This window comes from Watersipora subatra, chromosome 11, assembly GCF_963576615.1.
Source record: "Watersipora subatra chromosome 11, tzWatSuba1.1, whole genome shotgun sequence".
Taxonomy (NCBI): Eukaryota; Metazoa; Bryozoa; class Gymnolaemata; order Cheilostomatida; family Watersiporidae; genus Watersipora; species Watersipora subatra.
Window position 1 is genome coordinate 15811912 of NC_088718.1, and position 25582 is coordinate 15837493.

A 25582-nucleotide genomic window follows, 5' to 3' on the forward strand; every position below is an offset into this window, starting at 1 on the left:
CCAGCCCTCCTATTTATATGATAGTCTTTTAGGCAACGCTCAGGGATATAAAGAAACCATGAAGGGCACTGGACAGCAGCTGCAAAAGGCACGCGTATTCACACACTTCCTGTGACCCTCATGTGACACCTTGCGAATTGTGTTTATTTTATCACAAATTCGTGATAACTACAAAATAAACTTGCTGAGCATTGCTAAAGGTTAACTGATGCCGCTAGATTTTAAGCAGCAGTAATTTTAAAACGCTGTCAGTTAAGCTTTAAACTTGCGGCAAAAGTCTCGCTTTGAAGTGAAGGTCATTGGTTCATAAACAAGTGCGCTGACAATTAATATAAGGAACACCGATTTGTTTATATTATGAAGTGTCTTCGTGTCTTACCACTTGAGGAATTCTATTGGTGCAACTAGTCTGTTCTACATTCTTGACAATTTTAATGATCACTGTGGTTTTGTGTTCCATCGTTTGCACTAAATGCTTGTTTTAGCATTTTGAAAAGTGAGCTTCAATAATTCAAAACTGGTATGTTTCTCCTCAGGCACAGCTGTGATTGGAGGTAAGAAAACGTCAATTAAACTAGAGGAGCTTTGAGAACAATACAACTCGATAAAAATTTTCATCACATTTTTTCTGCCAGTTTTTTACTATAAATTATAACTGTTTTCTTATGGCCGAAGCCACAAAGGTTGGAATCTAGGATAACAAATTATCTTCAGCAGGGCTCGAACTCGCGTCATTCAAGTTGCTACACTAAAACTCGCTTAACACTTGCACCAGTTGACCACCTTTTTGAGTTTGAGAATAATTGTACAGATAGTTATTCTTTGCACCTTATCAGGGCAAGTGATAATCCCTTTGCACCTTATCAGGGCAAGCGATAATCCCTTTGCACCTTATCAGGGCAAGTGATAATCTCTCACGACACACTAGACAGTCAGGGTACTGATGTAAGTGAAGTGTTAATAATTTTTTATGCAAAGAAAAGCAAATTACGGAGTTGTCCACTGATGGTGACTTCAGTTTTAGCGATTGATCAATGGCTATTGTGGTTACATCAAAAGCCATTGATCCGTTATATGAGGGATGAGAGTTCATCTCTCGGTCAGTTGGTGTTGGAAATATTTAGTCAGCTATAAGCACTCCTGCGGTTCCTTTGAAAACTGTTAAACAAGCCTAATTGGGCCTGATGAACTACTGGCTGCACATTGTCAGCGATGGTCATAAGCTGATTCGTTATACGCTGTCAAAAGTATTAGGTTATTAACAAAGCCTACGAAACTCTTCTTTTGTGGTTTCTTGTCTTTAGTGAAGTGCAACAATTTTAAAGAGTAACCAACAGAAAATATTGGGTGTGTTGGAACTTGAGGGTGTGTTGGGACTTGAGAGGTGTTGGGACTTAAGGGTGTGTTGGGACTTGAGAGGTGTTAGGACTTGAGGGTGTGTTGGGACTTGAGGGTGTGTTAGGACTTGAGGGTGTGTTGGGACTTGAGAGGTGTTGGGACTTGAGGGTGTGTTGGGACTTGAGGTGTGTTGGGACTTGAGAGGTGTTGGGACTTGAGGGTATGTTGGGACTTGAGAGGTGTTGGGACTTGAGGGTATGTTGGGACTTGAAAGGTGTTGGGACTTGAGGGTGTGTTGGGACTTAAGGGTGTGTTGGGACTTGAGAGTGTGTTGGGACTTGAGGGTGTGTTGGGACTTGAGGGTGTGTTGGGACTTGAGGGTGTGTTGGGACTTGAGAGGTGTTGGGACTTGAGGATGTGTTGGGACTTGAGAGGTGTTGGAACTTGAGGGTGTGTTGGGACTTGAGGGTGTGTTGGGACTTGAGAGGTGTTGAGACTTGAGGGTGTGTTGGGACTTAAGAGGTGTTGGGACTCTAGGGTGTGTTGGGACTTATGGGTGTGTCGGTACTTGAGGGTGTGTCGGGACTTGAGGGTGTGTCGGGACTTGAGGGTGTGTCGGGACTTGAGGGTGTATTTAGGGCTCGATATTAAAAAGGTCTCACTTATCTTAGCCCAACACATTTTGCTTGTTGAAAACAAGAAATGACTACAAGTAGACGTTGACTGTGATATAGCTTCAACTTTACCAAAAACTAGAACTGCAATATTTGCTTCAAAGCTGTGCAATCACATATTGCCCGATACAAACATATCATGTGTGAGCTATGAGTAGTAAGGTCCAGTAATCTATTTGTGCCGAGTTGACGCGATTAACCGATAACATGTCGTATTGTATTCTAAATGCTTAGATGCTTTTAACTTAACAGTGATATCAATATGCATATTTTAGTTTGTAATTTCAATTTTTGAATTTCTAATTTTTTGAATTTTTGCGCACTTTACAAGTGCATTACAGAACTGTTGTTATAATGCATGATAATTCTCGTTGGTCACATGAATAAGCTGTTGTTCGAGTCTGAAAATTTGCTGTTTAACCGGTTTGAGTTTTTTACTATTATTATTGTGATGTAATGATAACCATTCGCGTCACCATTATAACTAAATTTCTAACACTGATTGAGTTTAGCACAAAATGTTACATGACTGACTGTGCTCATTTTCTTAATTTCTGTCTTTTTTGTCGATTTACGTGTGAGCTGTGAAGCTCACACGTAATCGACACACGCCACACGCGAGCTCACACGTCACGCTCACACGTCACACGCGAGCTTGAAGCTGTTGGAAGTTTAGGCTTTAATCGTCAAAAAAATTTTTGCATAAAAAATTTATTTTTAATCAACATATACAACATCTATCATTCTAACTTTTTAAAGAAGGTGTTAGTGTATTTATGAGTACCGCGTTCATTTCTCTGTAATTTATAATGAATCGTCTGCAGTGCCTACTAGAGCTCTATACTGATAGCAATAGTCTTGTTGCCCGTGTGAATTTAAGCATTTTTCTTGTGGCCAACAACTCTAGCATAATGCTAGCTGAAGCGTTCAGCATAAATCCATGAAAGATTGTTAGGTGTAATAAGTATGTGCACAATTTATTCTACAGTATAAGTATTCCATAGTATAGCCAGTTGGATAGTGTAGTGTATTAGATATATGCTTGTCTGCAGAGTTGCAGGTTCCAAGTTCAAATCAAGTGCGCAGGAGTTTTTCATTTCTAAAGCTTTGTTACTATCACTGGACACTGGATCAGACAAATCAACAAAAGACAAACAAACTGAGATTTACATATTATATATAGATTATAATTTAAGATTTTATTTTAGATCTTAAATAAGAGCTAAATTTACTCAACTTCATTGGGTAAAGAAACTTTGCCATATAAAATAAATTTTCAATTCAAAAACTTTTTGTTATTACCCATGCAAGGCCATGCATTTAGTTAGTTTACGATAAAACATCACCTGTCAACTTCAATTTTTAACAAAGTTTAGTGTAAAGTGTGTGTTTGTCTCAGTAAGAGAAATAAAAATGTTTGTATATATGCTCATAAAAAAACTGATGCTGACTAAAAATACATGAATAAAATAAAAATGTAAACCATAACAATCATATTAATTGGTAAAAATGTGATTAGGATACAATATACTCTTAGATTTTATCGTGGACAGACGTTCTGAGGGTAGTTTTGTCAAAATTGAGTTTGGTGTGGTTTCTGATGAGAAAGATATATTAAGATGGCATTGAAGGTGTGCTACCCTTAACCTAAAATTACTGTAATCATTGACCTTAAAGGTTGACTTGCAACAAAATTCACATTACAGTTATTTGGTATCAAAAGATTCACCATGTCTTACTCTGTTCTGTTGTAGGCGCTAAATGTGTGGAAATGTGATTACAAGCTCTTAAAAGCTCAAAAACGAAAGGCCGCCGCAGATTGGAATCTATTTATTTCTCTTATGTAGTCATGAAATTTGGTTATTGTCTTGTCACATGATGTTCTCACGTGAATTGAAAGGCCAATAAAGAGCTCAATATAAAACTTATCGTAGCACTAGTTTATGACAAACACTTCGGGTTTTACCAACGACTCCGCACCAAAAATAGATGCTCGCTACTTGACAGTTTTATGTCGGTTTGGTCTAATCGGCAAGCCGTAATCTGATCATGTGACCCAATACTTCGCAAATAATTTCTGCAGCACTTTTCGATGATCACAAGTGTGCGACAGGCTCGTCATGATTATCAGACAATGATATGTACTCCTTCAAGCTAAGGCTAAAAAATTAAATGAATTTTTACAGTAAGTTATAAGATATCAGTGCTAAAAGTAACAGCATTACAATGACGATAAAATAGACGCATAAGAACAATAGACATGGTTTTATTGAATGCGTGAAGTATATTTGTGAAAATATTTTGACGAATGAGGTTACATGAAAGTGTAAACAGAAACCATCTCTCACAACTACATCACATTTGAGCCGTTTTGGAAAGGAAATCCAAACTATGGCGGTCTCGTGTGGCTGCGATTAACTGTTCGTTTTTGAACTTTTAAGAGCTCGTAATCACATTTCCACATATTTTTCACCTACAACACAACAGAGTAAGACATGGTGAATCTTTTCATATTAAATAACTGTAATGTAAATTTTGTTGCAAGTCAACCTTTAAGCTTATACTGGCTAGGCAGCAGTCATATAGGCAGCAGTCATATAGGCAGCAGTCATATAGGCAGCAGTCATATAGTTGTTGAACAGACGGTAACTCTGAAACACCAGTAAGTTTCATGGCTGATTTTACTACCCTTTGTAATAACTTCTTAGTCATTGGTGAGATGGGAGAAGACAACTACCAGATGGTAAGTCAGAACACTTTCGATAAAAGATTTAGAGCATGTTGTGACGAGACAAGGGTTGATACCCAGATGCCGCAGATACTCATAATATGTAGTTTTTTGCGCGCTTCAGATACTCACTTTTCAGAGTTGGCTTTAAGGTCTAGTTTCTGGTTGAGAACTTTGCCGGGATAGGTGAATTCTGACACCTGCTCAATAGTCGAGTTGTTTATGACTAGATTGTGAACGACGGGCTTATCACGAAAGTTACTGAAGATGAACTCTTTAGATTTTTTATAGTTTAGCGGAAGGTCATTGTCAGAGCACCAGTTACTGAGATTATCCGCTTCATTCTGAAGGTTTGATGGTTGCGTTGATATAAAGAACTCCAGGACCACCGTGTCGTCAGCATATTTGATGTATTAAATGTTATCAGGCTGACATGGCATGTCTGAGACGTAGAAAAAGAACATCAACGAACTGACGACTGACAAGACTAGCAGTTAGCCTGGCATAGCCCAGGATGTATTTCCTTTTCAATCAGACACCCTGCATGTGAGTGTTAAAGAGACTGGTACTAAGGAATCAGGCGTAGTTTTGGAACCAAATATTTTAGCGACCAGGTGGAAGGCACGAAGCATATGGGTGTCAAGTTTGGATGAAATCAGTCCAAATATTTGGGAATAAGTAGGGTCTATACAGATTAACAGACAGACACAATGACAAAGAGGATTTACTTCTATAGACTTTTGACCAAAATTGTACTGCAGTTTTTCTGAATTTGTACAAAAAGTGATTTCTCAATATATTCAAACCGCTTTGTATGGAGATCTGTAAATAATCTTATAAGAGCTCTTTGTATTTGCTTCAGCTCACTCCATATGATGAAAACATGAAATAATTCCGAACTGAAAACTGCAAATAGTTAAACATAGCATTAAAGCAGGTACATCAAGTAAGAAGCTACAGCAAGCTAAATGATATGTAAAAAACCAAATTAACAAAGTAATAACAAATAAAACAGAATTTATTGTTACCCATAAAGACAGTGGTCTAAAAGTGTAGATTTGGTTATGCATAGGCTCAAAGGTATAAGTTGTGATTGAGATGACATAACTTACTCCAACTTTGACTGAGTGAAGGGTACCAATGAAACGTGGGCCTGAGCTAATTTGTGGAGTTGTTTTCTCATCGGAGTATATGCACGAGTAAACTCGGCGGCGTAGTTTTGTTTTTCGGTACTTGAGGTGTATGTAAGAGTAGAAAGCTTTGATCACCGTGTGTGTGATACATAATATGCATTCAGTATAATATAAAAGTTTAAAGTCAGTTGAACTATTAGCTATTGAGATGCCACCGGAATACTGAGGGCACTTCTAGCTGCCTGAGAAATAAAAAATGGCTGCTGATAGTACATTAGTTTGTCATGACACACTGACTGACATTCTTAGTTGCTGAAGAGAAGAAGCTTCAAAGCTTCATCTCTTCAGCAACAAACTGTTAAATTGAAACTATTTGTATTTCTATTCATAACAGATAAACACTCTATGAGACTCGGTGTACCTCTGTGTACTGCTGTGTAACTCGGTGTACTGCAATCATTAGGTGTGTCTATTCATAACAGATAAACACTCTATCAGACTCAGTGTACTGTAACCATTAGGTGTTTCTAATCATAACAGGTAGACACTCTATCAGACTCAGTGTACTGTAATCATTAGGTGTTTCTATTCATAACAGATAGACACTCTATCAGACTCGGTGTACTGTAACCATTAGGTGTTTCTATTCATAACAGATAAACACTCTATCAGACTCGGTGTACTGTAATCATTAGGTGTTTCTATTCATAACATATAGACACTCATCAGACTCGGTGTACTGTAACCATTAAGTGTGTCTATTCATAACAGATAGACACTCTATCAGACTCAGTGTACTGTAACCATTAGGTGTTTCTATTCATAGCAGATAGACACTCTATCAGACTCGGTGTACTGTAACCATCAGGTGTTTCTATTCATAACAGATAGACACTCTATCAGACTCGGTGTACTGTAATCATTAGGTGTGTCTATTCATAACAGATAAACACTCCATCAGACTCGGTGTATTGCTGTGTAACTCGGCGTACTGCATCTGTGATGTGTCTATTCATAACAGATAAACGCTCTATGAGACTCGGTGTACTGCTCTGTAAATCGGTGTACTGCATCTGTGATTTGTCTATTCATAACAGATAAACACTCTATCAGACTGTGATGTGTCTCCAGGGATCTCTAAACTTTACGTAATGGATTTGATTTTTCATTGAGTTTCTCAAGCTGGGAGCTTCAACACGCTATTCAGTTTAAAAAGGAACTGCACTGTTCCTTAATGGAAACCTTTGGGGGGGGTCCTGCTTTTATGTATAGCGTATATAAAGTGTTAAAGTAGCTTCGCTAAAATATCTTTGATTATTATAAATGTTATACATTTACTTTTTAATATTTTCCGCTCTGCTCACTGTCAGTTACGAAACTCCCGAGTCTTGAGAAATCTTAAATGGTCTATGTTGGAAACTTTAAGGCTTAGAGGTAAATATTCGCTGACGATCTACGTATCACAGCAATGATAAGTAGATGTTTGGCTGTATTTGATTGATATTCCTCCTATTCATGTCATAATATTGAACGGAGGTGATTGCTCATCGCCATATCTGAACACGGACAATAACGCAGAGACTCAGACTATTGTTTTCTAATTAATTCCGTTGGATTGGTTTGGGCTATATGAGGTGCAGCTGAGCGGTGCCTCTGATGTAGCATGTTTAACAATAATTATATGTCTATGGATCCATTCGATATGGGAGTTTATTAGCAAATCGTTGAACACTGTAGCTTTATATATAGAAAGGCTGATTATACAGTGAATTGTACAAACAGAAACGATTGCACTTCGGGTCTACATGTCTCTGTCCAAATGTAACAACACTTGAACGAGACAAAAGACTTTGATTTAGCAAATCCAAAACTGAGCTCGGATGAAGCGAATATAGTCAATAGTTGGACAATCATCTGACTTCTAAACCAGAGCAACACTCGTGTCAACATCGAAGGTGATATGTTTGAGGCATGCCAGTATAGCTCCCTTTCTTTGTTCTGTTTGCTATGTGTGGAGTTTCTCTGTTCCTCTGTTGCTATACGCCTCAAAAGCAAACACTACTGCCTGGCTATATCAGCTGAGTGGTTTTCGCTGCCCTGGAGTTATCTGTTTTTCGCCATTGATGTCATCAAGACTACACAGAATCAACTAGCAGTTACCTGGAAGTGCTGCTAATTAGAAAAAACCTCACCTGATGAGGGCCACTATTAAATTTAAGCAAGTTGTGATTATGACAGAGATTCTTTCCATAAAGGTTATGCATTGCGGGTTAGTACAACTAGTAGCCTATAGAACTACTATTTCTATTTATTTAGCTTCCTTATTTCTTATTGTTCATCTTTTAAGGACGCAGCTTCGGGTCAGTGGGTAGTGCGCTGGTGTATAATCAGCAGGTTAGTGGTTCGAATAACAGAAGGACCATTGGTGGTGTTAGGAGGAGCATCCAACCACAATCGCTCCTGTGCTGGAACTTCATGAGAATATGATCATAATACACTCCGCACTAGGATGTACCAGTGGTGGCAGTGGCCCCACTGACCCTTAAATCGGAAAACCAAAAGAAGAAGATTTTCATTTTTGCTACTGCAAATCTAGTATTTCATATATTTCATAGTGATGACAAATTACGATTGGTCTCTTCGCAACTAGAGACACTATACTCTGCCATACATAATGTTTTTCAAATGATATTTGTAGATGCGAAGTTGTTTGTTAGGAAAAACCTCTAGTTCTCTGCTCTATCCAAAAGGTACTAGAGTCACTGAATAGTTTTTTTAAATGGGTTTAGACTACATCTTGTTAACACTTACTGCATGGGATAAACTTAGTAAGAATTTTGGTGGTTGTACCATAGCATATCAGTGGGTGGTTGTACCATAGCATATCAGTTGGTGGTTGTACCGTAGCATATCAGTAGGTGGTTGTAACATAGCATATCAGTGGGTGGTTGTTTCGTAGCATATCAGTGGGTGGTTGTACCATAGCATATCAGTGGGTGGTTGTACCATAGCATATCAGTGGGTGGTTGTACTGTAGCATATCAGTGGGTGGTTGTACCGTAGCATATCAGTGGGTGGTTATACCATAGCATATCAGTGGGTGGTTGTTCCGTAGCATATCAGTGGGTGGTTGTACCCTAGCATATTAGTGGGTGGTTGTACCGTAGCATATCAGTGGGTGGTTGTACCATAGCATATTAGCGGGTGATTATATCATAGCATATTAGTGATTTTTTTTGTAAATTGAATACCTTTATTGGTAACATATTATAGACTAATACTTTGCATATTGTTAGTTAATTTCATCAATTCATAGGCTAGTTTTTGATTGGCTAAACTCTCTGAACTATCAGTCAAGCAATTTTATGGAAAAGTGTAGCTTTGTGCCCAGTTATATACTTAAGAACAAATTACAGAGTGTCTATTTCAATGTTTAATGTTGATGATACAATATGTTACTTAAGATATAACATATACAAGAAATTTTGGAAAACATTATGCAGCATATTGTTTCAGTCTATTCCCAAGTTTAGTTAGGTTTCAAAATTTTCAGTTTGCTAACCTTTTTCAAATTCTGCAGTCTTCTCTCTAGCTTTACATAAATTGATTTGTCCTTGTGTGTGGTCTATATTCCATGATGATTTTATCATTCTAAGTAGCCAAACACACAAGAGATTCTTTGTTGAGCATTCTTGTATCAATTCCGCCCGCATCAGTACACTCTTATCTTAACTGGCATCAATGTGTATGTATTAAAAGGCTTACCATGGCAAACTATTAGTGATATGGTAATTATCTAACTTACAAATACATATTATCCGTTAATATAATCTTATCACTGCGTTTGCATGCTTTGGAGATACCTTTCTTAGGAGTCGTTATTCCTTTGAGGATGCGCTCGTAGGTAAGTTTTAATAGTCAGAGAAGATTGCCTGTAACCAACTGTAGTAGTTTCTACTTGCATGTTATTTAACTTGAGAGATTTAGGTAGTCAGTTGTTGATGTTCAGCAAAGGTAAGGTATTATTTTATTCCACAAGCCTATATTGTATGGTGTATATTTATATACATGGACATATTATACACATAACTTCATTGGCAATAATTTCATTTCAAGTAGAAATGTTTTTCCAACTACAACAATAGTGAAACAAAAAGGGTAACAGTTAGCCATTAAAATCGAATAAATAGTTTGCCAACTAGTGTATAAAATATCTTTTTCTGCTAAGAGAACGGATATTAGGTAAATAAATTAGGTAAATTATTAGGATATTAGGTAAATTTTAAATTGTTAAAGCAACTGGCAATGATATTTTCAAAATATTCGTTAGATGTTGTATGTTGAGTTGAAATGAGTTGAGAACCTGTAAATGTCATGTAAAAGATGAAGACACAAACCATGAAAGGTCTAAAAACCTTTAATCGATATAAAATATATATTTATTATAAGTAAAGTAAGAAGGTGCTAAGATTTGAAAAAATCGTTTGTTGGAATAAGATATGCTGGAATATGATACAAATTTGCAATTAGTCGGAATGCTCATATTTCTGAACTATGAAGGCATCGATGACACTGGCGTGATTCAGTGCCATTAATAAGGTAAAGGATCACTTCTATAGTTGATTGTCAAATTGAAACCGAGGTGGATTCATGACCCGCGTAATGCGCTGTCTCTGGCTGTAATGCGCTGTCTCTGGCTGTCTCGCTGGCTTTGCTGACTTATTCTGCTTGTTAATGGATATAGCTTTACAACTTCTTCAATTCTCAAACAATTCAACTTACTAATGATCATTTGTTTAAATTTTTGACTTTAAACTGTGTTAAATTAAATTTTAATATAAAATATAATATAATATAATAGCCAACTGATATGAAATTATAGCCAACTGATATGAAATTATAGCCAACTGATATGAAATTATAGCCAACTGATATGAAATTATAGCATGTCATCTTGAATGCAAGTTGAACATCAGCCAAGTAGTCGAGCTTTTCAAAGTTATCATTTCAATCTGTTCTGCAGAGAATTAATTCCATCGAAAACTTTTCCATTAAAAGGTCAATTTTTTATGATTTGACGCATTTTTATACATCAAAGGATGTTGCAAAAGAACGATCTTTTAAGCATAGACCGCAACAAACAAGTCATCCATGAACAGAAATTGGTAAGGTTACTTCAAGCATGCCTTGCAGCAGTTTTTCGACAATTCCACCGGGAGGTTTTGTTTCCATTTGACGTCATTTTCAAACTAAGCGAACTTTCATGACAAAGCTTTGCTGCTGGCTGGCAGCGGTTGCTTTGTCCTTAGTAATATCAGTTATGCATGCGGTTGAGGAGTTATTGTGATCTCAGCACGAAACAGTGCATGCATCGCTGAGCGTATAAGCGGTGAATGCGTCAATTTATCAAGAACAATAAAAAACAAAAGAGCTAAATCACTTGATATCGCAGTCCGAGTGAATTAAGGTATTGTGTGGGTTAATCTACCAATATGGTTATTAATTCATTGCATTACAATGTTTCTAAATCGCGCATTAGCTAAGTCGTTTTACGCTGGTCGAGATCATACTTAGCACAGTTGCAAGTGATAGCGTTAGTGCTTATTGGTGAGAAGGCGCAGAGTGGTATTGCATGTAGAACTGAGAGAACACTGAGTGTCAATACATCACTGGCAGGTGACAAACTGTGACAGGTGATTCCTGTAGTGGAAAGCAACAGTGGGCAGTGGGTGGCTGCGATAGTGTTATTTTCTCTTTAAGGATTACGTCTAGTTGAATAGCGACTCTAGGATTATAACGAGGCTTTCATACTCACTACTATCGACGCTCAATGAACAATACCTTGAGAGTTGGCAGGATATCATGATAACGTTCTCTCTCTATCGCCGGCGATAGACGATCAATATTGGCTAAACAACACAACCTGAGTATTAATTTAGAAGGATTTTATTCAATTCAATAATTTGGTACAGTAAATGAGAAAGAAAGCTCACCTGGTGCATGCAGACAGCGTTGGCTAACTTTTGTACAAACCCACTACAACTACAGCGTTCCATAAGGTGAGTCATGCTCTGCCATCTTTTCTTATTCCAGTTTGAGTATTTTAGTACAAGGGGTGGAATTATGCTGTCAAGCAGCGATAGAATGAGTATTGAATGCTGAGCTTACTTGAAAGACAAACATGTACAAGTTGAAGACAAATATCGCTGTATATGGTGGTTTCTTGCCAGAACATTTTTGTTTCGAAAGGTTTTTATTGTGTTGATGTTTCTATGAATCACATTTTGAAAGAGTTTTAACTATTTTCAATAGCCGCTACATACAACTGTGTTGACTAGCTCTGGTCAAAGGGTCATAATAATCCTACCAAGAACTATTAAATCTGGTTCTGACTTCTTTATCTATTCTATCCTGAAGTGAGCAAAAGTGAGGTCATAAGGTCATTAAGGTCGTAAAAGGTCGAAAGAGCAAGGATGAAATTCACTACGATCACCCATGCCAAACCATTTGAAATATGATTTTATTATCCTCAATAAATCTTATTAATTTAGCAGCAAGTACGATTTCAGTCAGTGTTTATCACTATTGGAGGCCTAGCACTGACGACTGAAAATACAACAATAGACTAATTAATATAGTCAAAGCAGAAGCAAATATGACGATGCCGGGAATATAGCGTGAATTCTTACTAAAGGACACAAAGGAAAGCATTAGGAGTCACTGCACTTTGTTGACTATCATTAGCAAGTCGACTATCATTAGCAAGTCGACTATCATTAACAAGTCGACTATCATTAGCAAGTCGACTATCGTAAGCAAGTAGCTGTCATTAACAAGTCACTGAAAATGGAGGTGCTGAAGGTTTGTGTGTTGTGCCATCAGAAATGGAGGTGCTGAAGGTTTGTGTGTCGTGCTATCAGAATTACAGCAAAAGCAACACCTCATCTCCAAACGCAACTTCTTTGTTAATAAACTCTTATTTGAACAATCCCCCTAATCAAACTATAGACCTAGTAAGTGTTCAAGCACCTCTCAGCCTGCCAAGTATTAGTATGATGCAATAATTAATAATGCGGCTCTATTTAGCTGAAGAGGGTTGTGTATTTATGAGGCTAGTTGAAAAGCACCTGGATATTGCCTACTCTTGCTGTCTGACAAGATCTATAAACATTGAGTCAACCCCTTTTATCGTAATCAGTGACTTGTTAGTGATCATTTTTTAGCGTTTTATGTTCTGAAGAGTTTGACCCATTAGCACAAATTTATGTAACTTTCTCAAATGGCTTCATTCACACGTTTAAGTTTACACAACTTAAAGAAAGCTTTAAAACTATTCTTTTCATGTAGTCTCTGCTTTATTGAAAAGTTTGCTATGAATCAATAAGGTAAGCAAAAACACAAAAGCCTATCGCTCCAGCGACTTTGTCGAGATGTAGTTTTACGAGCAGCTAGCTGAGTTAAACGCTGCCATTAGCATTACAAGGAAAAAGGGTAGTTTTTGCTGCCTAGTTGGTGCCGCTGACCCCAGATACATTCCTTACATTCCACCATTAAATTATATAATTTTTGATGGCTATTAGAAAAGCAGCGTAAGGTGCAGATACTAGTAGGGCCTAAAGGTCCGGTTACACCGGGATGACTTGTTGGAGTCGTGTTCCCGACAAAAGGATTAGAGTTGGGATGACTTCTAGTCTGTATATGATTTGAAATATGTTTTTACAAAAACTTTACCCCAACTCAAACACTAACTCAAACTTCGAATAAACAAAATGGGTCACTCTTTAGCCAATGAAATATAACATCGATATTTATTTCACTTACGTGTATTTTTGGCATTATTAACGTTGCGAGATATAATTGGTTCATTCCATGTCGTACTCCATATATGAGGACCATCCAAAACGAACGAACGTAGTCGCTGCATTTCACTGATCTTGGGTCAGCGACTGGGACAAAGCCTTCGTTACAACTGCTTTTCCTTTTACACCAAACCGACTTTGTTGGTGTGGAAGCAACATTGATAAATCCTTCTTGTGTAAAGGCACTTGCAAGATGTCGTATAGAGAAGCTTTGCCATTACCCACCCCTTCACCCGGAAGCTGTGATTGGCGTAGAGTATAAAAGGTATCAAAGCACCATTGTGGTGGTACGCTGCTGAGAAGTAGTTTGTTTTGATTTTGATATCGGTAAACGATTGGGTCACAAGCAGCTAGAAGCTGACACACAGTTGACATATATCAAATCATATGTCAACTGTGTGGCAGTTGTCCTATATCAACTGTGTGGCAGTTGTCATATGCCAACTGTGTGGCAATTATCATATACTTGCAAAGTTCATCTATCTATAAAATAATGGCTTAATCTTTTTGTTTAGATTTGATTTATACCGCACGGTGACACGATTAACGATCTTAAATATGTTCTCCATTTTACAGCTAACTTTATTTCTATTGTTACTGTGAGAATTGCTGCTGTTTTTTGATAGCTAATAGTGTTCGTCAAATGATGCAATGCTGCTAAAAGAATGACCTTCCATTCAAGTTTTTCCTATTTCCTGCACTTGGGAATACATGATTAGAGCTAGAGCTTTATGATTCCCAAAAATTACAAGTCAATTTGATATTGCATATATACGATTCGCCAGATATCGCGGTACATTGCAAGATATCGTAATATTATTATGTAATGAAGCTTGTAAATTTTTGTTAATAGCTTTTTGTAGATTTTAACTTTAGAAGAAACCCTTTTGTGTTTGTGATAATTAGAAACAATCTATATATATATTTCTCAAAGTCCGTATGTCTGTATGTCTGTCTGTTGGAAATCCGGCTATAGCTATTATTAGAACAGCTGAGCTTGACAGCAATAAAGACTCAAATTTATGGAATTTCATGGAAATTCATGGAATTCTTACTACCGTACAGGATGAATTTATTCGCGGAGTTATATTTCGCGAAAATTGTCTTTTAATGCATATTGGCGGATGAATTTATTCGCGGCTAAAAACTGCCACTCTCTAAGAAAAGTTAACTCTATTACGTCTAGCAATAGAGTTAACCTTACGCATGCGCGGCTACGCGCATTGCGCGTTTTGTTTTCTATTTAGCTTACAACTACGGGTGGATCAGGCTAAGCTATAAATTCTTTGTTGCGTTCAGAGGTTTTCACGAATATTCATAGATTTGGAGGCCTTTGATGAACCAACAATTTGTGGTAAGTAATGAGTTTTTTCTCAAAACCATTTACTTAATTAGTTGAATTTTACTTTGGTTCTTCGGTATAACGCAATATCTATTTTTTCCATCCTTACCGCTTCATTATTTGTTTTAGTGTGAGAGAGATATTTTTCATCATACACGCGAGCACATTGACTGCAAGGGTGGTATACCCTAGGACACTTATATTTCGCTAGTATTTAGTTTCGTGAGTAGCACACAGAGTAAAATTTCGCTGCAACTTAATTTCGCAGCTCTGATGTGTGCGAAAATATAGTGGTGTGAAAATAAATGCAGTGGAAAAAACATTACATTCCTCAGGTCCAGTTCACTAATAAGAAAAAAATTCAATTTGGGAATAGTTCGTATTTGTAAACCACAGGTTGAAATGTGTGGGTGAGATCGACAATTCAATTTGATCACTTGCTGCCATTTGTTTCTTAGACTATCAATGACGTCTAGGTCCCTCCCGCCGTGACTTTCACACTCGAATCCCAAGAAGAGGAAAATAGATAGGTAACAACCAACTTCACAACCAAAACTTTATAACCCTTACGCTGCCATAAACGCATTTATGCGTTTTCTAGGGGCCACTGACATAAACGCATTTTCTGACTTTCTCAGCAATTGTCTGATAACCTGATTTTATTATTTGTTGACCACATAACCCACGGTCTTTAAGTGTTTTATGAAATTGACTGTGTTGTCCGAAGATTTCTCTATAAAATCAGCCTAAAACAACGAAGCAATTTTAAACTTTTGTTTGAGAATTTCTAATCTAAAAACGAACATTTTTCTGTGAGTTCATTAACTACCCCGCGCGAGTCATAAAACAGGTAATTAGTTGTTGATGACATAACAGCCAGTTTAGATTTTCGTGATTATACAGATAATTAAAGTAGAACTTGAAAAGTACTGTATACATATCATGAAGCAATATCGGCAATTTCGGTAAAATGGCTGGCACTAGGCCGGTAACGAATTTGTACATGATTGGCAGTGAAAGAGATAATGTGGTTGGACCTGATGAGGGTTGATATTGTTTTTGGATGGTAATAGAATTCATCACTGCAATAATTATTCTTCAATTTTACGACTTCACCTACCAGACTTTCATCCTCATCAGTTACAAATTCGGTGACTAAACTGATATTGCTTTGCCATGCTGCTCAGTTGGTGTATTAGCTATAATGAGTTTACCAGAAATTTCCCATTTATCCTAACCACAGACGAAAGTTGCCTGCATTTCTAATATGACGATTTTATTGTGGACATCAATGAACAAAGCTATTTAACTTTGCGTTTTCGCTCGTTCGTTATGATAGTTTAGTTTCGCTCATTAAATTTTCGCGAGAGGATTTCACCGCGAAAACGCGAAAGTTAGATGCCGCGAATACATAAGTGTCCTAGGGTATGTCATTCTTAAAAGATCACCAATTATTCAGGGAGGTCTGGAAATTGAGGTAGAAGTGACTGCAGCTACTTACGAAGAGAATATATCTGTTTAAAAAAGGAACAAAAACGCCTTTACGAGCACGAATCTTTGGCTAACCGGCAGAACTTTGCAATAGTAAGCCACGAGGAGAGTTCTGATGATAACTTCCTTACCAGCTATGTAGTAGCGAGAGAATCGCCTTTAACATCTACTCAAGACAGTGACAGCGATATAGAGCTGCTATTACCACAATAACTAATCAGAGAGCACTATTACACACTAGTATTCACTTATCAAGAGCATCAGTTTAATTTTATTGCTCTAGACAACCGCCATATAAACTAAACTGTTTATATTTACTCCATTCATCGTTTGTAAAATTGTATTTGTTTTTGAAACATTGTATTTGTACACTCAAGTTTGTAATAAATTATAATATATCTATACATGAAATAAAATATATAATTTAATCATGTTTGCTGCAGCGATATCAAGGACTTGTTGTCGATGAAGGGGTTGACTGGTTGCTTTTCTGCCTGGTTGCTTTGCTTCTAGGTTGACTGGTTGCTTCTCTGCTAATATTTCTGCCACGGTGAATATCACTACTTGTCTCTAGTTTTCGTAATCGGAGTAGGTTGTTTCATTCTCAATCTGCAGCAAACACAAAAAAGAAAAAAAATATTAATAAGTGTTAAGAAAGTACAAAAACAATACCTGAAGTATTTAATGAAAGCGATCGGTTTTTAAACAAAAGAATTAACTAATGCAGTTGATTATAGAAAAAACGTATCTGCACTGCAAAACAAATACATACCATAATGTCCAGATCATAATCGTCTTCAACTTCGGTAATAGAGATTGATGGAGTTGATTTCAATGTAAAAAGACTGGGAGAGATTTTTTGCGATGACGAAACCATGCCGAATAACTTGTGAAAACCTTGAATAATTTTGTAAAGTTTGATGCAATGGCAATAAAACTCGAAGCCCAGCGATGATTTTAAAGAAGTTTTGGAACTCGGCTACATTTAGTACTTCTGCCTAGTGGCTATTTTTGCGATGACGCCATTCTGCATATCTTGTGACAACCTTGAATAATTTTGTAAAGAAATGTGATGCATTTGCAATGGTGTTAGCTCAAAGCCCAGGCAATGATTTTAAGAATGTTTTGAAACTCAACTACGTTTAGTATTTATATTAAAAACCAACCTAGCGGCTAAATTTAATTTGATGCAGTAGTTATTCTCCCTTGTGATTAAAAATAGAACTAATTATTCACGGAATTTTATAATTCGCGGAGTTGTCTGTTCGCGAAATCGCGAATTTTTATGACCAACGAATATTTTCATCCTGTACGGTATCATTGGAAGCCTAACCTTATTAACTAGCTTAGTGGAGTTTCCATTGGCAATATGCCAGGCCACTAGCTTGAAAGGTACAATTGTTTGACAAAGTTTTAAAACCTTTACAGTTGTTTTTATTTCTCTCTTAATTTAGTTCAACTACATGGACACACTTCTCTCATGATATGTAGTTTGAAAGTTAGAATGGCAAATGCTGTTATATGTTAAATACAAATCAATTTTCTGTCCAAAGACTCTTCTATTACACGGGCAACGCCGGGTGGCACAGCTAGTTATTTTATAAATTACCGTGTTTGTAGAAAACCACAGAATGAGCTTATTATAAGACTAAAAGGCTAAGCCTACACAATTATATTGTTTATACGATTGGCGATATCTTTTGAAATGACGGTGATTTTCAAATCGTCTAGCTTAAAGATTGACTTGCAACAAAATTCACATTACAGTTATTTGGTATCAAAAAGTTTACCATGTCTTAATCCGCTGTGTTGTAGGTGCAAAATGTGTGAAAATGTGATTACAAGCTCTTAAAAGCTCAAAAATCAACAATTAATCACAGCCATTACGAAAACGCCGCAGGTTGTTTAATGTATCATTAAACAACCTGGCTATGGTTTTTAATGTGTCATTAAAAGACAGCCTAAAATCTTCATACATAATTTGATGTTTTTACGCTATGGTAACAGGACGCATGCCTCCTAACAAAAAATATGTATATTAAATACATTCAGCATATTAAAGCTGTTTTTTAGGACTAGTTACTGTGATGATCACATATTGTTGAAAGTAGAATGTAGGAGATAACTCCAAGTTTACCAATTCTATCCCATACCTCTTTAGCAATAGACAAGTTTTTGATAATTTGTCCTGTGTATACCTTGTCGAAATTCAGAACCATCAAAAGTTCAAACACGATTAGCCCACATATTTATTAGTGGTAGATATTAGTGGTAGATATTAGTGGTAGATATTAGTGGTAGATATTACGTGAAATACGCTATTTTTATAAAATTTTATTATTTTTTGAAACTGTTGACAACCTCAATATTTATTTTAAATTATATTTATAAAAATTTATTAAAATATATTAATTTTTTATTTTAAAGTGATAGAATGAAATTTCATTTTTAGCCAATCTACAGTTTGAAATATGTATATTTCTTAGTGGCATTGTTAATCATTAACAAAAGGATGATATTCGTTATGTGCCAAAATAAAAATTAGAAGACAGAAATTAGGAATTATTAGGTGAGTTGAACAGAAGTATTTTTAAAGTTGATAACCTAATAGTATTGTGGAAGAGTCATCATAGTGAATTGTAGGTTGTAGTAACAGAGTTCATAAACTGAAGTCACGGAAGAGAAAACGTTGTTTGTCATAATTATGTGTGAAAGGATAAGTATAAATATTCTCAGCATTGTTAATGCAGAATTTTGAAACCTTCAATGCAAATCCAAAAATGAGCAAGTGTGGGATAAGGCATTATGTTTAGAGATTTTGTGGGATGATTGGTGAATGTGTGGTGAGCTGGAATACGTGTTTGAGAGTATGCAAATCTGAGTATAAATTTTTGTAAGAGGAATATAATTGTCTGCTCTCGGTATGGTGAAACGGGGAGATATATATCATAGAAGTATCACCAAGCCTAAAGTTTGGAACAAAATGCATAAAGTTTTTGCTGTTGCCTATAATGTGATTATCTCACTTTTGAATCAAAAGACTTTCCATGGACAAAAACACACGATGAGCACTGCCGTTTATTATGAAATTATTTCACCGACAGTTGGAAAAACCTGTCATAGATAATAAAATATGCCTAAACAGTTTTTATTCTTCAATATATAAGCGGCAAATGCCAGCTCGTTCGGCTGCCATAACCTGGAGTCAATAATTTAGAAGTGAAATGACAACATGGCGAGCAAATCATTCACTCTCGCCCTGCTACCGTTTTTATCTATTGTCTTTCTGAGTATCAGCCTTTATTCATCAACAGATGTGTGTGCATATCCATCAGCCTGGGGCAGCCGAGCCTACACTTTCCTTCAACAATCAATGCGACTTTCACTCGTCAGCGCTACTGCAAACATGTCTTCCCACGTTAATAAGCCAGCACCGTGTCAAGCTGTTTACGCATTTTCAATTGCTTATAGCCACGGGTAGCATCTGTCATGAGAGCAAATACCTCATCAGATCTCAGAAATCATAGGCAAACAAATGAATGTAATATTTCTATATATTTGATGATGCTAGATCTAGCCGTAAAAATGGTTTTTGTTTTTCAAGAGGAAAGAATGGCAGCTACAACTATCGTGAGTTTTTATGAATTCCGTTCAATTATTATTTATTTTATTTATTTATTCTTTGTATTATCATCATAACTGGGTTTCAGGTAATAACTTTTATAACATGTATCATGAAACTATGAAGATAATAACAAATAACATAAAACATGTAATATAAAACATATTACAGAATACATAAAACTTATATAAGACATGTTTTATATAAATTACTCATTTATATATTTACATTTATAAATACATATAGTTTATAGTAAATCACTTAAATAACTATAACATACAGTCAGTATTACTAAAATGCTAACCAAAGAGAGCTGTACTCCAAAATTGAATTTTTGTCCTGATTGATTTTCTTATCTGGCAGGTACACCTAAAATAATTTGTATCCTCTCTTTGTTTTACTCAAAGTTCTTATAGAGGCATCCTTTCTCATAGAGCCATCCTCTCTTACAAAGACATCCTCTCTTATAAAGCCATCCTTTCTCATAGAGCCATCCTCTCTCATAGAGGCATCCTTTCTCATAGAGCCATCCTCTCCTATAGAGTCATCCTTTCTCATAGAGCCATCCTCTCCTATAGAGCCATCCTCTCCTATAGAGCCATCCTCTCTTATAGAGTCATCCTTTCTCATAGAGCCATCCTCTCTCATAGAGGCATCCTTTCTCATAGAGCCATCCTCTCTCATAGAGGCATCCTTTCTCATAGAGCCATCCTCTCCTATAGAGCCATCTTCTCTTACAAAGACATCCTCTCTTATAAAGCCATCCTCTTTTATAGAGCCATCTTCTCCTATAGAGTCATCCTCTCTTATAGTGTCATCCTCTCTTATAGAGCCATCCTCTCTTATAGAGTCATCCTTTGTTATACAGCCATCCTCTCTTCCTTCCATTTCTGTAAACTGGTCTTACCTGTAGTCCAACTTCAATTTTTGACTCTATACACTGTTTGTGGATAATAGAACGCAACTAACATTACAAAAGCCTGTTTTCTTAAAACTTTAGACTGTCTATTTATGGGCGGGTGAGACCTTGTCTCATATTTCTCTGAATTACACTTCATGTGATTCCTAGCCATTCATCTCTATGTAACCTTGAAAACTTACTGGTTTTTAGTTTTACTGTTACCTGCAAGATTACGTGCTTACCTGCAGCATAGCCGTAGCCTACTATCCATCATTACCTGTTAACTAATGTCACTACTTCCTACATTTACCTGTTAGTTAATGTCACTACCTCCTACACTGACATTCTTTTTCTTTAGCTTACCATTAGGTCTTTTCTAATAAGGAATTCAATCTGCTCTTCAATATTTTTTTTCCATTGTTAGATCAATCGTACCATTAGACAAGTTGATTTTACACGAATTGAACTTTGGAATTGGACCAAGCGTCTGGAACCAGTTGTTATAGACCTTGTACATTGTTCAGTGATGTATTAACATGAGAATATCTGTTGCCTCCATTTTTCTTCCATAATCAAACACCCTGTAGACCAGAGGTTCAACCTTTTTCATTCAGTCCCCCTCCTGATGCCTTTTCATAAATTTGATTACCCCCACAATTTTAACTCACATGACTAAAAACAACCAAAACAAATTATAATCCCATTTCATTGTACACATGTAAACATTTAAAAACATATTATTAATTTTTATACAGCACACATACAACACACAACAATACATGACCTTCAGCATGGCAGTGAATTGGTTATGACTAGCTTAACTTAATATCTAAGCAAAATCTGGATGGATGTGTTCACATATATTTGGGTTCTGACTAGAAGCTCATTACTAGCAACTAGTGTTATAGATAAAACCAAAATGTTAAATGATAAAACTCAAACTCACACGACATTGCAGAACATAAATTAAAAATTTATCAAACCAAACACCAAGCAGCAGGAGCCAGCACACTGGCAAGAGGAGCTACCATTGTTACAGCATATCAAAGCCTGTTATATAACTACAAGCTTTTCATTTTTTTTCTTTAAATTTTTGAAGAGAAGCGCAACTGAAATAAGCAGTAATTATTTCAGTCTAATAGATTATTCTTAAAGTAGCTCTTTGCTTAACATAGTCTGATACTTCAATGTACATGAAAAATCGTTTTAAAAATTCTGACGTCCACGATATTAATGCCGCTCTGCCGGTAGGAGAGTGCAAAATATATTTGAAATAAATGCCGCTACACTTGTGCAAGAGTTAATTATAGTCTGCACAACCTCTCTTTACAAATGGAAGTTTTGAAAAGAAAAATCTTTTCACCATCAATAGCAAATACGCCATTATCTGTAATTGATCGTCTCTCACGACATACTACTGTAATTGATCGTCTCTCACGACATACTACTGTAATTGATCGTCTCTCACGACATACTGCTGTAATTGTTCGTCTCTCACGACATACTATTGTAATTGATCGTCTCTCACGACATACTACTGTAATTGATCGTCTCTCATGACATACTGCTGTAATTGATCGTCTCTCACGACATACTACTGTAATTGATCGTCTCTCACGACATACTACTGTAATTGATCGTCTCTCACGACATACTACTGTAATTGATCGTCTCTCGTGACATACTACTGTAATTGTTACTCATCATTCGATTTGCGAAACCTCATCTGATTTTAAACTTTGCCAGGTTGTCTGATCATTTCATTAACACTAAAGGGAAATCGGATATTCATTACATTCATACACTAAACCTCCCGTTTTACTTAAACTATCAACACAGATTTGTTGACGAGGGATCGTGTGGTACCTCCGTTCTACGTCAATCACTGAGTTACCTCTATTGTTTCTAATTTGAATAGTAACAAAGCTTTCAATTCAAATATAAAATTTCATACAAAAACCTTTTGCTGCTATATTTAGATTGTATAATGAATACGATATGGAAAGCAAGCAACTACATAGACTGTTTATACCGTTTATACTAGAGCGGCAAATAAAGTTTTACTTGGCGTGTTAGCAGACAGAAGAAAAAATGGATCTCTGTCAGGAACCTGTATGGTAAAGTATTTACAACTGTGGAATTGGTTTTATAGAAATGTATATTTAACAGTTAAAAACTGTACAGCTTTGCTGTGCAGTTTTGCATACATTCGTGTATACTTTGCCACACTTGGATATTTGGGTAGAACCGACAGAGAACAGCAAACTTATTCAAGTTTAATTATGTTAACAAGGCGAATGTAAATAATTACTATAATAAGAGCCGTGTCGGTCGTCATTTCGTCTGCCTGTTCGAAATCATGTCAGAGATTGGAGAAAAAGTTTTCATTGTACGGAATTTCAGCCTTCGACTTTTGGTAGACCAACACTAGACATATATTTGTAGACTTTTGGTAGACCAACACTAGACATATATTTGTAGACTTTTGGTAGACAAACACTAGACATATATTTGTAGACTTTTGGTAGACCAACACTAGACATATATTTGTGAAGGTGTACAGATCTTCTGATCAAACAATTTGTATTCTAATGTCTCTACAGAGTATTAAAAGATAATTAATTGCGTTTCAATGATTTCCCAAAAACTTATTGGCCTATTACCCTATTGATAACATTGCGTAAACGTTTGTGAACATTTGTCAGTATCTATTCTTTTACATGTATTTGTCATTCTAACTCTAACTTAAAAAGAAATGACATTATTCAATTTGGACCTAGCAATCCCAACCAACAGAGAAAGAAAATTAAAATAAATATTAACATTACAGAAATTATTTTGTTCCAATTTGTTGACAGGCAAAATGAAGTTTGAGCTTTATCCCCCAAGCAACCACCAGCAAGCTATGAGTCCTCAAAACATACCTGTTGTTGAGTGTCATCGTATTGCCGCACCCGATGACACCAGTCAACAAGCACCTACTCAAAACTCTGGAGCCATAAATGTTACACCAGTGCCACAAACTCATTTGTTCTTAGCCAAGAACGACGAAGATGCTGACTTACAGTCAAGGTAAAGTTTAGCTCTTAGTTCTTACCTAAAGCTCTGTAGTGAACCAGCAGCCAATGGCGGCTTGCAGAAAGATTTGCTAAAAGTTAAAATCTTAAGGCTGTGTCACATTGTGTCACCGTATGTTGGAGTTGTCTTGAGGCGATTATTCATCAACTACTCGCACCGTAACCGATGACATCGTCAAGGCAATGCAGATACGTCAGCAAAGTTTGCAGCTGTCAAACTTCCCAAAGATCCACCTGTCAAACTTGTCAAAGACCCATGACAGCCTGCGCAATGTGCACCATTTTGGCGATCGTGATTGGCTATTGTTGTCGTTTGATTTATTTTTTCTTCCACGATAGTTGCTGCGAGATTAGTGCTTCAACGTCTGCGTCTCTAAATTGTATAATGAGAACACTATACCACATCCTATTCACTGATGTAAACACGGGCGGACGGGTTTGTGATAGTGTTAACATCGTTATTGCAGACGATGGCCGAAGAATTGCGGGATTAACACAGCTGTATTGTGTGAACTAGCCTGGTAATAGTCTAAAATCCAACAAACTTATTTGGACTGAGTTTTTGCTGACTCCTAGTATGTAAATAGAAACAAACATCCATAGAGAAAGAAAGTGGAGGTTTAGAACACTTCTGTCGCCAAATAAGTGTGTCAAACAATTTTACGTCTATAGATAATTGTTTCTTGCATGTTATTTAATATATATTTGTTGCGACTAAATGGTTGAGCGCAAGCTCTAGGTGTCACAAATGCAGGCGTAGTTATTAAATAAACTATGAATACAGGAAACCACAGGATAGCGAGTTAATCCAATATTTTCTTTGTAATGTTTTTATGCTCTAATTTAAACTTCTACCAGCTTTTCTACTTTTGCTTACAAAAGTAACAGTTCAAAAAATTTCAACCATCTTTTGCTAAAAATGACTATTAATGTCGATTGAGCTAACTTATAGTTTGTAGAGGTGATTGTAAGTTGAGATTTGACTATAGATCTTCACCTCGCAAACTATATTCATGTTTTATCTAAAAGCTCTCGCCAAACCCACTTTTTTGCCAAATTATTACGGTGAGTTAAATTTAATTTCTACTTGACGAGTTTCATTGTAACCATCTGCCTGGAGTCTACAAAAGATCCTTAACATTATTACATGGTCCAATTATAGAAGGCATGTCTGAATGGCTGAGTTTCTGAGCGTGCTTTGTGAGAAGGCAGCATAAGGTAGTATTCCTAGAACTAATTTGTGAACTTATATCTGGCTAGATAGAGTTCAGATGGGCAAACAAATCCTTATGGTATGGAGTGCCATTTGTAAAATTTTGTGATATCCACACTATAAAAACATTTTTAGTATATCAGTTTACATGTTTAATATGTGAAGATTCATGTTTAGTATTCTAACTTACATATTTAGTATGCC

At 36.4% G+C, this 25582-nt stretch overlaps 1 protein-coding gene across 2 annotated transcripts in view; it reads left to right on the forward strand.

Moving 5' to 3' along the window:
• Positions 1-11522: 11522 nt before the first annotated feature.
• The window catches only part of LOC137408500 (uncharacterized), a 43736-nt gene continuing 29676 nt past the window's right edge, over positions 11523-25582 (forward strand). Inside the window, exons 1-2 of one of the 2 annotated variants that reach the window (XM_068095043.1) lie at positions 11523-11932; positions 23947-24160. In XM_068095043.1, coding sequence (XP_067951144.1) covers positions 23952-24160 — 209 coding nt within the window. In that variant the 5' untranslated portion in view covers positions 11523-11932; positions 23947-23951. Of the gene's footprint in view, positions 11933-23120; positions 23206-23946; positions 24161-25582 lie in introns of those variants that run through there. The other variant, XM_068095044.1, reaches the window with a different exon arrangement.